General features: G+C 38.2%; 1 protein-coding gene across 7 annotated transcripts in view; it reads right to left on the bottom strand.

Moving 5' to 3' along the window:
• Nucleotides 1-17,349, bottom strand: part of NEDD4 (NEDD4 E3 ubiquitin protein ligase) — a 121,399-nt gene that overhangs the window by 90,993 nt on the left and 13,057 nt on the right. For 3 of the 7 annotated variants that reach the window (XM_010597990.3, XM_010597991.3, XM_064267523.1), the window contains exons 3-4: nucleotides 14,024-14,102; nucleotides 13,893-13,931 (exon numbers count right to left, since the gene is read on the bottom strand). In XM_010597990.3, the coding sequence (XP_010596292.1) occupies nucleotides 13,893-13,931; nucleotides 14,024-14,068 (84 nt within the window). In that variant the 5' untranslated portion in view covers nucleotides 14,069-14,102. Of the gene's footprint in view, nucleotides 1-13,892; nucleotides 13,952-14,023; nucleotides 14,103-17,349 lie in introns of all 7 variants that reach the window. The other 4 variants (XM_064267522.1, XM_064267519.1, XM_064267521.1 and 1 more) reach the window with 2 other exon arrangements.

The raw sequence follows: 17,349 nt of genomic DNA, 5'->3' as shown, positions 1-17,349 counted from the left end.
ATGCTCTTTCAGTGGGGTAGCTGGCACCCTCTTCTTCCTAGCTAAAAGGATTCTGATTTTATTCACATATTGGATGACAATGTCATCAGGGATTGATGGCACCGCCTCTGCCCCAGGGACAGAATCCTGATTCCTTTAACCCACACATTAATTCCATTCTCCTTACCAGTGGCTGGGTTAGAAATATACACTGATACAACTCAGTCTCCTGGTTGGGCAGGCGGGGAGGTGGATGCTTTTAGAAAAGGGTTCCTCACTTTTCAAAACAGATACATGGAGAAAGGCTCCCCCTTTCCTGCCTCTGGACATCATCATGTGAAGATGGTGTTTGGAAGTGCTGCGTCTTGTGACCATAGAGAGAAAGCCAAAGGATTCCCAGAGAAGCTGGTCAGACACGGCTTTGTTTAGCTGCTGCAGTAACCAACCTTCCTCTTTACTTCTCATGAATGTTGTTTTTGTTATTGTTAGGTGCCATCCAATCAGTTCCAACTAAAAGCAACCCTATGTACAACAGAACAAAACACTGCCCCATCCTGCACCATCCTCACAATCATTGCTATCTTTGAGCCCATCATTACAGCTACTGTGTCAATCCATCTCATCGAAGGTCTTCCTTTTTTTCAATGACCCTCTACTTTATTAAGCATGTCCTTCCCCAGGGACTGGTCCCTCCTGATAACATGTCTGAAGTATGCAAGACCAAATCTTGCCATCCTGATTTCAAAGGAGCATACTGGCTATACTTCTTCCAAAACAGACTTCTTTGTTCTTCTGGTAGTCCATGGTATAGTCAATATTCTTCACCAACACCGTATTTCAACGGCATCAATTCTTCTTCAGTCTTCCTTATTCACTGTCCAGCTTTTGCATGCATATGATGTGATCAAACATACCATGGCTTGGGTCAGGTGCACCTTAGTCCTCAAAGTGTCACCCTTGCTTTTTAACACTTGAAAGAGGTCTTTTGCAGCAGATTTGCCCAACGCAATATATCATTTGATTCCCTGACTGCAGCTTCCGTGAGCGTTGATTGTGGACACAAGTAAAATGAAATCTTTGACAACTTCAGTCTTTTCTCCGTTTATCATCATGTTGCTTATTGGTCCAGTTGTGAGGATTTTTGTTTTCCTTATGTTGAGATTCAATCCGTACTGAAGGCTGTAGTCTTTGATCTCCATCAGTATATACTTCAAGTCATCTTCACTTTTGACAAGCAAGGTTATATCATCTGCCTATCACAGGTTGTTGATGAGTCTTCCTCCAATCCTTCTTCATATAGTCCAGCTTCTTGGATTACTTGCTCAGCATACAGATTGAATAAGTATGGTGAACAGATACAACCTTGATGCACACCTTTCCTGACTTTAAACCAATCAGTATCCCCTTGTTCTGTCTGAACAACTGCCTCTTGATCTATGTAAAGGTTCCTCATGAGCACAATTAAGTGTTCTGGAATTCCCATTCTTCACAATGTTATCCATAATTTGTTATGATCCACACAGTCGAAAGCCTTTGCATAGTCAATAAAACACAGGTAAACATCTTTCTGGTATTCTCTGCTTTCAGTCAAGATCAATCTGACATCAGCAATGATATCCCTGGTTCCATGTCCTCTTCTGAATCTAGCCTGAATTTCTAGCAGTTCCCTGTTGATATACTGCTGCAGCCACTTTTGAATGATCTTCAATAAAATTTTACTTTTGTGTGATATTAATGATATTGTTCAATAATTTCCACATTCTGTTGGATCACTCTTCTTTGGAATGGGCACAAATATAGATCTCTTTCAGTCAGTTGGCCAGGTAGCTGCCTTCCAAATTTCCCAGCATAGGCAAGTGAGTACCTCCAGCACTGCATCTGTTCGTTGAAATATCTCAATTGGTATTCTGTCAATTCCTGGAGCCATGTTTTTACCAATGCCTTCAGTACAGCTTGGACCTCTCCCTTTGATACCATTGGTTCTTGAGCATACGCTACCTCCTGAAAGGGATGAACGTCGACCAATTCTTTTTGGTACAGTGACTCTGTGTATTCTTTCCATCTTCTTCTTTTTTTTTTTTTTAGGCTGTGACTGAAGCTTTTTTTTTTTTTTTAAATAACTTCTATTGTGCTTTAAGTGAAAGTTTACAAATCAACTCAGTCTGTCACACATAAGCTTATATACACCTTATTCCATACTCCCACTTACTCTCCCCCTAATGAGTCAGCCCACTCCCTCCTTCCAGTCTCTCCTTTCGTGACGATTTTGCCAGTTTCTAACCCTCTCTACCCTCCTGTCTCCCCTCCAGACAGGAGATGCCAACACAGTCTCAAGTGTCCACCTGATACAAGTAGCTTCATCAGCATCTCTCTCCAACCCATTGTCCAGTCCCTTCCATGTCTGATGAGTAGTCTTCGGGAATGGTTCCTGTCCTGGGCCAACAGAAGGTTTGGGGACCATGACCGCCGGGATGCTTCTAGTCTCAGTCAGACCATTAAGTCTCATCTTTTTATGAGAATTTGGGGTCTGCATCCCACTGTTCTCCTGCTCCCTAGGGGTTCTCTGTTGTGCTCCCTGTCAGGGCAGTCATTGGTTGTGGCCTCCATCTTCTTTTGATGCTTCCTGCATCATTCAGTATTTTCTCCATAGAATTCTACAAAATTGCAATTCAAGGCTTGAATTTTTTCTTCAGTTCTTTCAGCTTAAGAAACGCCAAGCATGTTTTCCCCATTTAGTTTTCTAACTCCAGGTCTTTGCATGTGTCATTATAATACTTTACTCTGTCTTCTCGAGCTGCCCTTTGAAATCTTCTGTTCATTTCTCTTCATCATTTCTTCCTTTTGCTTTAGCTACTCGACATTCGTGAGCAAGTTTCAGAGTCTTGTGATTAGAGGTAACGGATGTGCACTGTTGAAGCCAATCTTAGTTATTACTTCAAATCTATTACTTGAAGCTAGAAGCATTCTAAACAATAACTTCCTCAGAGAGCCTCCCCTAAAACCCCTAGACTAAGCGAGCCCCTCCTGAGAGTCACTCCCCAGCACTCTATGCTTCCCCTTTGATAAGGCTCAGCCCACTTGTAGTTATTTTGAATAACTTGTTCTCAGTCATCTACACCAGACAGTAAGCTTCACTGAGCGTGGGGAACAGTGCCATTTCATTAACAAGTAAAGTGCCTGGCAAACAAAATACATGACACCAAAATTATTACGGAAGTTGGTGGAGTACTAATATATGGATAAATGAACACAGGGAAAAATACTGGAAGATGACACAATCAGTGGTGATTTTATGGAGATGAAACTTCGGCTGATTTTTATTTCCCTATACAGAAGTATCTACTATGTACAAGGTACACTGCTTCTATATATATCATAATACAAATATACACATGCACATACTTAGAGATATAACATGAGAAGTATGAGCACAAGGCACAAATGGAGCATCGTGGGGATATAGGGAATGGAGTGGTGTTGTCTTTTTCAGATGCTGAAAGTGCAGAGTGTGGCACCTAATCTCCTGGACTCTTTTCTCCCCATAGCTGCCTCCCTTGGTCTTCTCTGAGCAACTTTTTACTATAATTTGCTCCTAAGCACTAACTTCAATTTAGTGCTTCAATTTTGTTAACTTCCCAGTAACGTTTCCCCACTTTAACTTCCTTTGTACTTCATGTTTTTTCAATGATATAAAGGCGCCCTTCAACTTGGAACTACAACTTCCATTTGGCTAAATGCCCACTAACCAAGTTATTACTGTAATATATTATTTTGGCAGACATTTTTATGGTAAATACATTCTATTGAAAACATTTTGTGCTATGTATAAATGATGATATACATGACAAAGAGGAAAACACTGGACCACGCATAATAATGTCCTTTGTACAGACGATACTAAATCACGAAGTGTTTTCAGTTCCTTGCCTAGCTGCGATGAATTAGCACTGGCCTCCACAAATTTATCTAGTTATCCTTGATATGGTATATAGAAATATAAATTTTTTAAATATATTTACTTTGTATTCTGCAACCTTGCTAAATTCAGTTATCAGTTTCAATAGCTTTTCTCATAAATTCCTTAGAATTGCCTATACACACAATTCTGTCATATGTGAATAAAAAGAGTGACTTTACTTCCTTTCTAATCTTTTTCTTTTATTTCATTTTATTTTAACCTTTTTGACATACCTAGCATTTCCAGCCCACTGATGAAGAACACTGGTGAGAGTGGATATCCTTGCCTTGTTCCTGATTTTAGGGGGAAACTGTTCAGTCTTTCTCAGTAAGTATAATGTTAGTGTTAGGTTTTTCAAAGATACCCTTTATCAGGTGATAAACTTCCTTTCTATTCTTAGTTTGCTAACAGTTTTTGTCATGAAAAGGTACTGAATTTTTTAAAATGCTTTTTTATAGACGATCATATAATTTTCTCTTTTATTCTGTAATGTGGTGAATTACACTGACTGATTTAACAAATGTAAACTAACTTTGTATTTCTGGGTTAAATCTTACCTGGTCATGCTGTATTATTGTTTTTATACATGTGGGTTAACTTTACTAATTATTAAAATATTTTTTTGTTTCTATGTTCACAAGGGATACTGGTCTATAAACTTATTTTCCTGTAACGTCTTGTCCAGTTTTGATATTAAGGTTATATTGGCCTCATAAAACAAATTAGGAACATTTCCTTTTATTTTATGAAAGACTCTGTGTAAGGTAAGTATTATTTTTTTCTTTAAACATTTGACAGAATTGACCAATGAAGCCATCTGGGTCTGGAGCTTTTTTCTGGTAAGGTATTTAATGACAATTTTCATTCCTCTAACAAATATCTATATTTTCTATTTCTGCTCATATTGGTTTTGCTATGTTTTTGCTTTTAAAGAATCTGTACATTTTAGCTAGATTGTTAAAATTGTTGGCATAAAGTTGCCCATAATATTCCCTTTTTTTTTTTTTTTTGGTCTGTGTAAAGACCCCCCAATCCCTTTCATTCCTAATATTGGCTTTTGGAGTTCTCTCTCTGAATCTGTCTGTCTGTCTTACTTGGGCTAGCTATCTACTTCCAAAACATCAGCCACTGAAAACCCTATGGAGCACAGTTCTTCTCTGACACCATGAGGTTGCCATGAGTCAGAACCAACTTGACAGCAACTGGGACAGGATATCAATTTTATTAATCTCTTCAAGAATCACCCTTTGGTTTCATTTTTTTTTTCTCTATTTTTTGTCCATATTCTAGTTCAGATATTTTCACTCTTAAAATACTAAATACAAGGACGGAAATAAGAGTGAAAATATCTGAACCAGAAAATGGGCAAAAAGTAAAGAAAAAAATTCTAGAACACTTTATTTTGCTCATGTGGAACCTGTACATAGGCCAAGTGGCAGTTGTTCAAACAGAACAAGGGGATACTGTGTGGTTTAAAATCAAGAAAGGTGTGTGTCAGGGCTATATCCTTTCACCATACTTATTCAATCTGCACACTGACCAAATAATCTGAGAAGATGGACTATATGAAAAAGAACACAGCATCAGGATTTGTCGACGGCTCAATAACCTCCGATATGCAAATGATACAACCTTGCTTGTTGAAAGCGAAGATGACTTAAAGCACTTACTGATGAAGATCAAAGACTACAATCTTTGGTATAGATTACCCCTCAACATAAAGAAAACAAAAATCCTCACAACTGGACCAATAAGTAACATCATGATAAACAGAAAATATTGAAATTGTCAAGGAGTTCATTTTACTTGAATCGGCAATCAATGCCCACAGAAGCAGCAGTAGTCAAGAAGTCAAATGAGGTATTGCATTGGGCAAATCTGCAACAGAATTCCTTAAAGTGTTAAAAGGCAAGGGTGTCACTTTGAGGATTAAGGTGCGCCTGACCCAAGCCATGGTATTTTCAATCGCCTCATATGCATGTGAAAGCTAGACAATGAATAAGGAAGACTGAAGAAGAATTGATGCCTTTATGGTGTTATCGAAGAATATTAAATATACCATGGACTGCCTGCCAGAAGAACAAATCTGTCCTGGAAGAAGTACAGCCAAAATGCTCCTTAGAAGGAAGGATGGCAAGACTTTGTCTTATGTACTTTGGATATGATATCAAGAATGACCAGTCCCTGGAGAAGAGCATCATACTTCGTAAATTAGAGGGTCAGCGAAAAAGAGGAAGATGCTCAAAGAGAGGGACTGACACAGTAGCTGCAACAATGGGCTTAAACATGGCACCAAATGTGAGGACGGTGCAGGACTGGGCAGTGTTTCGTTCTCTTGTATGTAGGGCACCTAACAAAGACATTTATTTTATGCTAATTTTCTCTTCTTTTTAGCTTCTTAAGATGAAAGCTTAGATCACTTACTTTAAATCTTTCTTTTCCATATAAGTATTTAAAAAGTATAAATTTGTCTCTAAGCAAAGCACTGAATTAGCATCATCTCACATTTTTATATGCTATTTTTTAATTATTGATGTTAAAATATTTTCTAAATTAAAAATATATTTATTTTCTACTTTCTTTTTTTGATCTATTGGTTATTTAAAAACATGTTGCATAATTTTCGTCTTCTGGACCAGCAAAGGAAGTGCCTGATTCTTTTCTTTATCATGTTTATTTCTTTATTGATGACTCCCCAGCTGTTCACTCATTATGCCTAACTTTTCCTTCAAATCCTTCAGTATATGAATAATCAGACTATCTGGGTCATCTCTTGATCTATTTATATTGACTGTTTGTTCCCCTGGTTGTTTGGTTATATTTTCTGTTTCTTCACATCTTTTTAAATTTTTCATTGTATGATGGACAGTGTAGATGGTACACTGTAGAAGGTCTGACTTATGCTGTCTTCTTTTAAAGAGTGCTGAGTTTTTTTCTAGTAGGCCGTTAGTTTACCGATGACACCCTTTGCTCCTGTGGAGGCTTGGTTTTAGGCTTTAGTAGGATGGATCTAGAGTGTTAATTGTTAGGTGCCATAGAGTTGGCTCAGACTCATGGTGTCTCACGTAGAACAGAACATTGCCTGGTCCTACGCCATCTTCACAATTACTGGTATGCTTGAGTTCACTGTTACAGCCACTGTATATTCTGAGTGCTTTCCAAACTAGGGGGCTCACCTTCTAGCACTATATTGAACAATATTCTGTTGTGATTCATAGGGTATTCATTGGCTAAGTTTTGGAAGTAGAATGCCAGGATTTCCTCCTAGTCCATATTAGATTGGAAGTTCTGCTGAAACCTAACCACCATGGGTGGCCCTGTTGGTATTTGAAATATTGGCAGCACGGTTTTCAGCATCACAGCAACATACACGCCACCACGGTATGACAAACTGACGGATGTGTAATAGGTTTCTAGAGTGGCCTTTACTTTATGGCTAAAGTAGTCCTCCCCCTAAGATGTAGCCTTTCTGTGTCCCCGGTTGAATGCACTGAGTGTCTGGTAAGGTCTCTGTGCTCTGGGTGGTTGGAACTCTAAAGTCCGCCAGCACTGTGAAACCTCCAGAATTTCCATTCAGCTCACAGCCTACTGGTGGTTATTCTCAGCCAGGCATTTTGGGATCCTGTCCTGCACACACATAGCTTAGTATTCAGCCAAAGACTCAAGGGGGCACTAATGAAGATTTCCGGGGCTCCTTCTCTATGCAGCTCCTTCCTCTCTAGTAACGTGCCTCATAAATTCCAGCCACCTCAGTTGTCCTGATTTCTGATCTCTACACCTTACCAAAAAAATTCCTGTTGTCACTTTGGGCTCCACTGTCCTGAATCTCAAAGAACATGGATGTGGAGCTCGCCTTGTGTTTTTCCCTCTGTCAGGCCTGTGCCTAAAACAGTTGGTTCATATATTTTGTTCCAGCTTTATAGTTGTTTACAGCATCAGGTTAAGGCCAACACCCTGTTACTCCATCATGGCTGAAACTGGAAGTGTCAATATTACTTTTTAACACCTGAAAAAATAGCAGTAGCTGAAAACATTTTTAATAAGAAAAACAATAAAAGCTATTTTTTTTTTTTAATTCATGCTTAATGGAGAAATGTTAGATGCATTCCCACTAAAATTAGGAATGAGACAAGGATACATCCATCACTACTACCATTAACTGTTATTTGACGTGCGTAAGCCAATGCAGTTAGGAAAGGGAACAAAGACATAGCTTCAACACACTGAAAACACATATCTGAGAAAAAGGCAATAAAATAAGTAAAATAATAATAAAAGTATAAATAAGTAAAAAACCCAACCACTTGGGAATTTAAAAACTCTCCTAAGCAATACTTGTGCCAAAGAAGCAATCAAAACCAGATGTTATCAAATATGGAGTTTATTCTGGAAAAAGAAGACAGATTTAGCTTCACTTTCCTCCATGTGACCATCCAATCAACCCAAAACCATTTCCTCAATAATCTAAACTTTCCAAAATGATTTAGAATGCTGTTTTTTATGCCATAGCAGAGAGAGTGGGGAGATCCTTCTCTGAACAAGGAAAACCCTGGTAGATGCCGTTGGCAGGACCTTCAGTAACAGCCTCCTTGACCTGAGCTTTAGCAATAGCTTCCCTTACTATGACTACATAAACTTCCAGTTCACTTTATTAAAACAAAACAAAAACAAAAAAAGCCCTTCGAACATGGAATACACTAGAGTGGCTTCTGTTTTCCTGACTGAAATCAAGAGTGGTAAGACAGAAGCCTCCAGAGAAGCAAGTGTTTACCAATAGCCAGCTATGTCAAATCCTGCCAAGAGCATGTGTAAAATGAGATTAAAAAATGTGACCCATGACAAAGTAGGATTTACCCCAGGAATACAATGAACAAAGACAAAGCATTTGACAAAACTCATGATAAAAACACTCAGCAAACTAGGAATAGAAGGGAACTTCCCTAACATAATAAAGGACATTTATGAAAAACCCATAGCGAACATCATACTCGATGGTGAAAGAATGAAAGATTTCTTCCTAAGATCAGGAAGAAGATAAGTATGCCACTTACTCTGTGTGTGTGTGTGTGTGTGTGCGTGCGCGCACACACGCGCGCGCTTTAGGTGAAAGCGTACAGGGCAAATTAGTTTCTCGTTCAAAAATGTATATACAAATTGCTTTGTGACATTGGTTGCAATCCCCACAACGTGCTAGCACTCTCCCCCTTTTCACCCTGGGTTTCCAATTTCTATTTGTCCAGTTTTCTCGTCCCTTCCTGACTTTGCAACTTTGCTTTTGGGCAGGTGTCACTCATTTGGTCTCGTATACTTGACTGATCTAAGAAGCATGTTCCTCACATGTGTTATTATTTGTTTTATAGGCCTGTCCAATCTTTGGCTGAAAGGTGGAATTTGGGAGTGAATTCAGTTCTGAGTCAGAAGGGTGTCCAGGGGGTACAGTCTTGGAGGTTCCTCCAGTCCCTGTCAGACCAGTAAGTCTGGTCTTTTCTGTGAATATGAATTTTGTTCTGCATTTTTGTTCCGCTCTCTTTGGTACCCTCTATTGTGATCCCTGTCAGAGCTGTTGGTGGTGGTAGCTGGGAGCCATCTAGTTCTGGGCTTAGGCTGGTGGAGGCTGTGGTTCATGTGGTCCATTAGTCCTCTGGACTAATATTTTCCTTGTGTCTTTGGTTTTCTTCATTCTCTTTTGCTCCAGACGGGATGGGACTAATAGATGTACCTTAGATGGCCACTTGCAAGCTTTTAAAACCCCAGACATGACTCACCAAAGAAGGATGTAGAACCTTTTCTTTATGAACTGTTATACCAATTGACATAGATGTCCCCTGAGACTATGGTTTCCAGCCCTAAGCCCCAGTAACTTGGTCCCTCAAGGTATTTGGATGTGTCTAGGAAGCCTCTATGCCCCCTCTGTGCCCTCTTTGTGCTCTATTATATATATGAATATACATGCTGTACATACAAATATATATGTAAAAATATGCATAGCCTAACCTATATACGTACATGGGTATACTCCTATACGCCCTCCTTCCCCTATTCAGCATATGTACCTGCCTATGTATCTGCTTGTAAGTTATTATTTGTTTTTACTGTTGTTGTAGGGCTGTATACCCAAACCAAACCCACTGCTGTTGAGTCGATCCTGACTCATAGTGACCCTACAGGACAGAGTAGAACTGCCCCATAGGGTTTCCAAGGAGCATCTGGAAGTTGCGCTGACTTCACCTATATTGTGTATTGTCTTTCCTTTAAGTATGCCCACTTTTGCCATTGCTATTAAACATTCTACTGGAAGTCCTAGCTGGAGCAATCAGGCAAGAAAATAAGCAAAACCCATCCAAATTGAAAAGGAAGAAGTATATCTCTATTTGCAAATGACATGATTCTGCATGTAAAAAATTCTAAGGAAATCACAAAAAAATCACTAGTGCTAATAAATTCTGCAAAGTTGCAGGCTACAAGATCAACACACAAAGATCCACTGTGTTTCTATATACTAATAATAAATAATCTGAAAAGGAAATTTAAGAAAACAAAGCTATTTACAATAGTATCAAAAAATAATAAAATACCTAGGAATAAATGTAATCAAGGAGGTGAAGGACTTGTACATTGAAAGCTACAAAACACTACTGAAAAAACTAAAAAGGACCTAATTAAATGGAAAGACATTCTATGTTCATGGATTGAGAAACTTAAAATTGTTACAATGACAGTAGTCCCAAAAGTGGTTTAATACAATCCTTATCAAAACCTCAATGGCCTTTTGTGAAGAAATACAAGGGGTTGCAAATAGTCCAATATATATATATATGTATATATATATATATATATATATATAAAGAAGAACAAAGCTGGAGGACTTACACTTTCCAATTTCAAAACTTACTATAAACCACAGTCATCATAAGAGCGTGGTCCTAGCCTAAGGACAGGCATATACCGGCTGCCATGGAGTCGATTCCGACTGATAGCGACCCTATAGGTGGGCATATACACCAATGAAATATAATCGAGCATCCAGAAATAAACCCAAATATGGCCATGGATTGATTTTTGATAGGTATGCCAAGGCCACCGAATGGAGAAAGAACAGTTTCTTCAACAAAGAGTGCTGGGAAAACTGGATCTCCACATACAAGAGAATGAAGTTGGACCTCTCCTCACTCCATGTAGAAAAATTAACTCAAACATATCAATAACTTAAAAATGAGAGCTAAAACCATAAAGCTCAGGAGTAAATCTTCGTCACCTTGAAATTAGTGATGGTTTCTTAGATTTGACACCAAAAGCACCAGAAACACAATAAGAAGTAGACAAGCTGGACTGCAGAAAAATTACTAATTTTTGTGTAACAGGCATTATCAAGAATGCAAAAAGACAAATACGAAATCAGAGAAAATATTTGGAAATAATATATCTGATAAAGATTTAATATCCAAAATATTTAAAGAACTCTTACAACTCAATAACCAAAAGACAACCAACCCAATTTAAAAAATGAGCAAGGAACTTGATGAACATTTCTCCAAAGATAGACAAATGGCCAGCAAGCACATGGAAAGATGTTCAACATCATCGGTCACTAAGAAAATGCAAATCAAAGCTACATTGAGATGTAACTCCAGATCCACCAGGATGGCTAAAATTAAAAAAAAAAAAAATTGGAGAAATTAGAATACTTGTACATTGCTGGTAGGGATGTAAAACGGTGCAGCCACCGTGGAAAACAGATTTGTGGTTACTCAAATGTTAAACACAGAATTACCATATGGGCCCAGCTATTTCACTCCTGGGTAGTTACCCAAAAGAACTGAAAGCAAGGATTCAAACAGATACTTGCACACTAATATTTTCAGCAGCATTATTCACAATATCCAAAACAACCCAAATGTCCATCAATGAATGAGTGGACAAACTAATTGTGGTAAAGCCATACAACCAAATAATAAGGAATGAAGTACCAATACATACGATGAGTTGGGTGAACCTTGAAAGCATTATGCTAAATAAAGAAGCCAGAGATAAAAGGTCACATTTTGTATGACTTCTTTCGTATGAAATATCCAGAACAGGCAAACCCATAGAGACAGAAAGCATCTTCGTGGTGGCCAGGCCATGAGGGGAGAGGACCTGGGGAGTGATTCCTTCACGGGTATGGGGTGTCCCTCTGGAGCGATCCGGCGTTTTGAGACTAGAGAAAGGTGGTGGCTGAACTGTACCCTTAAAAATGATTAATTGTATGTTATGTGAATTTTCACCTCAATTAAAAAAAGGGAAAAAAAAGTAAGCAGTGTAGGTTGTTCCCAGTTTCAAAGAAAGACCCCCTTCCTTGAAATTCTTCAGTAACAAATCTGATAAGATTTAAAGCCTTTTTTATCTTCCAAGAATCTCCTACTTACATGTAAAAGCATACACGATGCAAAGCCTTACTGCCATTCAGTAAGACACATAGGTTGGAGGAAACTCAGACCACTTGACATCTAATTACAAACTCAGGGTGAAAATAAAAGTTTGCATTTAAATGTCTTCTCCAAAGAAAATGGGGACTGAACTTGGCAAGTGGTGACCTTAATAAGAGGTTTCATTTGTGTGGCAGGGGTGTGAGTTCCATTAGGGGGCTTAATGAGTATAGAGAAGTGGAAATGAGGGGCAGACAACTCCTTTGAGAATGTTGGTTATTCAGGTGGACAGGGAAATGAGTTAAAAACTAAAGGGGAAAATGGGATTAAGGATGGACATACAGACGGGAATAATCCTGCAGAGAGGAAAAGGAGAATTCTTACCTTCCATGAGAGAAACCTGGGTTTGATTCCTGGCCAATACACCTCATGGCAGCCACCACCTGTCTGTCAGTGGAGGCTTCCGTGTTGCTGTGATGCTGAACAGGTTTCAGCGAAACTTTTAGACTAACACAGACTAGGAAGAAAGGCCTGGTAATCTACTTCTGAAACCCAGTCAATGAAAACTCCATGGACCACAACGGTCCAATCTGCAACTGATCACCAGGATGGCTGGGCAGTGTTTTGTTCTGTTGTGGGTGGGGTCGTCATGAGTCGGGGGCCAACGTGACAACAGCTAACAAAAACAACCAACTCTACCACTGCTGAGAGGGTGATGGCCTCAGTAAGGACTCTGGAATTAGATAGGAACAGGGAGACCTTCAGTTTGAGGGCCCTTCCAAGGAGTCTGAAATAACTGCTGGGTGGAGTGTGCTCTTACATACAGAGAGGGAGGTAAAGGTGTCTATCAAAATGCGAGTAAAGAATCCATAAGAAAAAACGCGCCTACTTATTGATAGCCCCTCATCATCTCATACTTCGGACATGTTATCAGGAGGGACCAGTCGCTGGAGAAGGACATCATGCTTGGTAAAGCAGAGGGTCAGCGAAAAAGAGGAAGGCCCTCAATGAGATGGACTGACACAGTGGCTGCCAACAATGGGCTCAAGCAAAACAACAACTGGGAGGATAGCACAGGACTGGGCAGTGTTTCTTTCTGTTGTATATAGGGTCACTATGAGTCGGAACCGACTCCACAGCACCTAACAACAACACCAACATCATCTCTTACCTGGACCAGTCTATTTGATAAATGATTGGGTAGACGTTCATACCACATCATCTTTAAAGGAAAACACACCAAAATCTGCTAAACTGGAATATGATTATTACACAGTCTCTAAATCAGTTTCATTTATTAGAATAAGAATATTCCAGTTCTACAATCATCTTTTACCTCTTCATTACCTTACATTTATATTTCTCATAATAAGATAAATCGTTTCAGGATCATGTCATCACAGGAACACTTAATTTAATTCTTTTTGAATTGTTTAACAACTAAGGCAAATTCTTATCAAATATATATTTAGCAATAAGTGAGAACTTATTCTAACATATTCAGAAAAAAATTTTTTTTATTGTCTTAATGAAATAAAATGCATACTTACTCTGAATAATATTTCTTCATTCCACTTCGGATTCAAAGTCTAAAAGATAATAAACATAACTAATTTTTTTATATTTCATTATTTAAATTAAAACAGTACACTAAAAAATGTTAAGTACTGGTAAGTCTAACCTTTTTAACGGTTTTCGTTTGCACACTTGTAAAAACTCCATTCATTGGGTCATATAACGTCACTCTCACATAGGGATCACTGTTAAAATTTAAAAAAGAAGTTTTAATTGTTGCTTATCTCAAGTCCAAATGACCCAAAGTACGAGAAACAGAATTTTCCTTGTTAACAATTTCTAAAGTTATTTCCTACTTCAGAATTTATTGCGATTTTTGCATCTTGCCAAAAAGTAAAGATATTTTAGTGAAATAACACAAAGAACTAGAAATAAAACCTTTTAATCACAAGCCTAATGATTTCCAACCTTTTTAGATTTTTGAAATTTCATTTCGTTTTTATTATGTTCTTTCTTCTTCTGAGTTAATTCAGTGAGTCCCAAGACTGGTTCTACACAGCCTAGTTTCACGTTATCTCACGGCTGAAAACTTTTTTTTATAAAATAAAGACAACCTGCTTTCAGTATAAATCATTATGTGCCACGTAACCTCTACTATCAAGATAATTAGGTTTGCAAAGCAAAAGACTCTAGATACTTGCCCATGGTCAAATTCCTTCCACTTCTCTTGGGTATCCCAGGTATTCACCATCCTCCTTCATACACCCCTATTCCACACCCATCAATTTCCTTCCCATTTCCTCACATAATCTGAACTTTTACTGTAATTGACAAAAAAATCAAAACCATGAGACCACTTCCAATAAATTGGTATTTATCAGAGCCCATCCTTGCCCCTCCCCTCGGTGATTCAAGGGTCCCTCCTCACGCCTGCCTACTGTCTCTGAAATCTTGCGCCATCTCTTTTCACTTTTCTCTTGTATACTTTCAACCACTCCTTTGACCTAGGTTTTTACTCTAGGTAATTAAACGTGTTCTTTAAAACCGTCCCTTGATTCTCCCTCCTTCATTCAGAAAAGCAAAACCAACTCTTTCCTTCCCTTCACAGTCAAGTTTTTCAAGGGTGGGTTAATCTACAATAATAACAATAACAACTAGCACTTACATAGCAATTACTCTGTGCCAGGCACTGTTCTAAGCAGTTTACATACATTAACTCTTGGAATCCTGATAAGCACCCAACATCTCTGAGTCGATTCCAAGTCATAGTGACCCTTTAAGCACCTACAAAATAGGCACTATTCTTATCTTCATTTTGGACAGAGTGATAAGCCAACTCATCGCAGACCACACAGCTAGTAAGCGAGACAGCCAGGATTGAAACTCCATCAGCCTGGCTCCAGAGCCCATGGTCTTAACCACCACAGAATACCACCTCCCTTTCTTCATCCCTCCAGCTCAACTCCCACTGCCCTTCAAAACTCTGCCATCTGGTCTCTGCCCCTTCCCTACAGAACCATTCTTCTGAAAATACTCCTGAAAAATCATCAGTCCTGCTAAAACAATCAACACTTTCCAAGTCCTTATTTTATTGATCCTCTATTATATTTGATGCTATTGAATGTTTTCTATTTGAAACTCATCTCATTTAGTTTTCATGATACTCTCTCAATTCTCCTTGTAGTCTTTTAACTGTTCTCTCAGTTTCTTTCTTGGGTTCCTCTTCTACTACCTACAAGTTAATATTGGTATTCACTAGAGTACTGCCCCTGGCCTCTGCTTTCTCTATGATTCCCTAGACAATCTCATCCAGGGTTTTAAAACTAACAACATACCCTCAAATATAAATGTAAATACATATCCAAGAGCTACATATATCCCTCTAAGTACTGCTTTAGCTGCATCCCACAAATTTTGATATTGCTATATTTTCATTTTTTATCAGTTCAACAAATTTCTAAATTCTCTTGTGATTTCTTCTATGACCTATAGATTATTCAAAACTGTGATTGTAATTTTCAAATGTTTTAGAGTTTTTTCCTAGGTATCTCAATGTTTTGGTGTCTAACTTAATTCTATTGTTGTCTGAGAACATCCTCTATATAATTTTCTTTTTTTTTAATTTATTGAGGCCCCACACGTGGTCAGTGTTGGTGAACGTACCATGAACACTTGAAAAGCATGTGTATTTTGTAACTGTCTGACATATTCTTTTATGGTCCATCATATTGTGGCAGGCGGAATAATACCATGGCAGGCAGAGTCTAGGTCTGCTCCATTGGTCTACACCTCCTTATGTGTGGGCAGGACCTGTGCATGTTAGCCAATAGAATATGGCAAAGGTGACAAGATTTGATTACATTATATAAGACTGTAACCTGTGTATTCACGGAGGGGGGCACAATTCAACCCATAACACATGGCATATCTATCTGCATCCATTTACTCCTACCTCATAATTGCCTCAGGCCATTAATGTTTGATGTAATTATTAATATCACTGGATTTAGGTCTATCAATTTATTATTCGTTTTCTACTTTTCCTTTTTTTTTTATTTGTTCTTCCTTTCCTAGGCTTTTCATTTTAAAATTTCTATTGTTTTTTATCTGTAATTGTCTGCATTATTTTTTAGTGGTTTATGTAGATGTACAATATACTTCCTTAAGTTTTTATTCTACTTACACTTAATATCATACCACTTTACCAAATAGGTCCATAACCCACACCTACACCATCCTTTCAATTATAGTTGTTACATGTATTCCATCTACATACAATATAAACCCTACAAGACAATTTTATAAGTTGTGATTTAAATAGGCCTGTTTTGTTTAAAAAGTTATGATGAAAAAGTATTTTGTATATTCCCAGATATTTACCATTTTGAAGCTCTCTATTCCTTTCTGAGGATCCAAGTTTCCACCTGATCAATTGTCTTGAGAAGCCCTAGTGGTGCAGTGGTTAAGCACTCAGCTGCTAACCAAAAGGTTGGCAGTTCAAATTCACCAGCCGCTTCACAGGAATAAGATGTGGCAATCTTCAGTAAAGATTACAGCCTTGGAAACCCTGTGGGGCAGTTCTACTCTGTCCTATAGGGTTGTTATGAGTCAGAATTGACTCACTAGCAATGGGTTATCAACTGTTTTCAGCTGGAAGAACTTCCCTTAGCATTTCTTATAATGCATGTCTGCCAGTGACAAATGCTTTCAGTTTTTTTAATATGAAAATGTATTTATTTTGCTGTCACTCTTGAAGGATATTTTCACTGAATATAGAATTCTGCATTGATAGTTATTTTTTTCAGCACTCAAAAGACAGTGCTGTACTTTCTTCCAGCCTCCATATTTTCTAGTGAGAAGTCAGTTCTTAGAATCTTACTTCTGTTGTATGTAATGTGTTATTTTCTTCTCTTTCTGCTGTGAGGATTTCCTCATTATACTCAGCTTTCAACAGTTTGACTATTATATGCCACAGTGTGTTCTTCTTAGTGT

This window comes from Loxodonta africana, chromosome 13 (genome assembly GCF_030014295.1).
Source record: "Loxodonta africana isolate mLoxAfr1 chromosome 13, mLoxAfr1.hap2, whole genome shotgun sequence".
Taxonomy (NCBI): Eukaryota; Metazoa; Chordata; class Mammalia; order Proboscidea; family Elephantidae; genus Loxodonta; species Loxodonta africana.
This window is presented reverse-complemented; position numbering and strand designations above follow the sequence as displayed.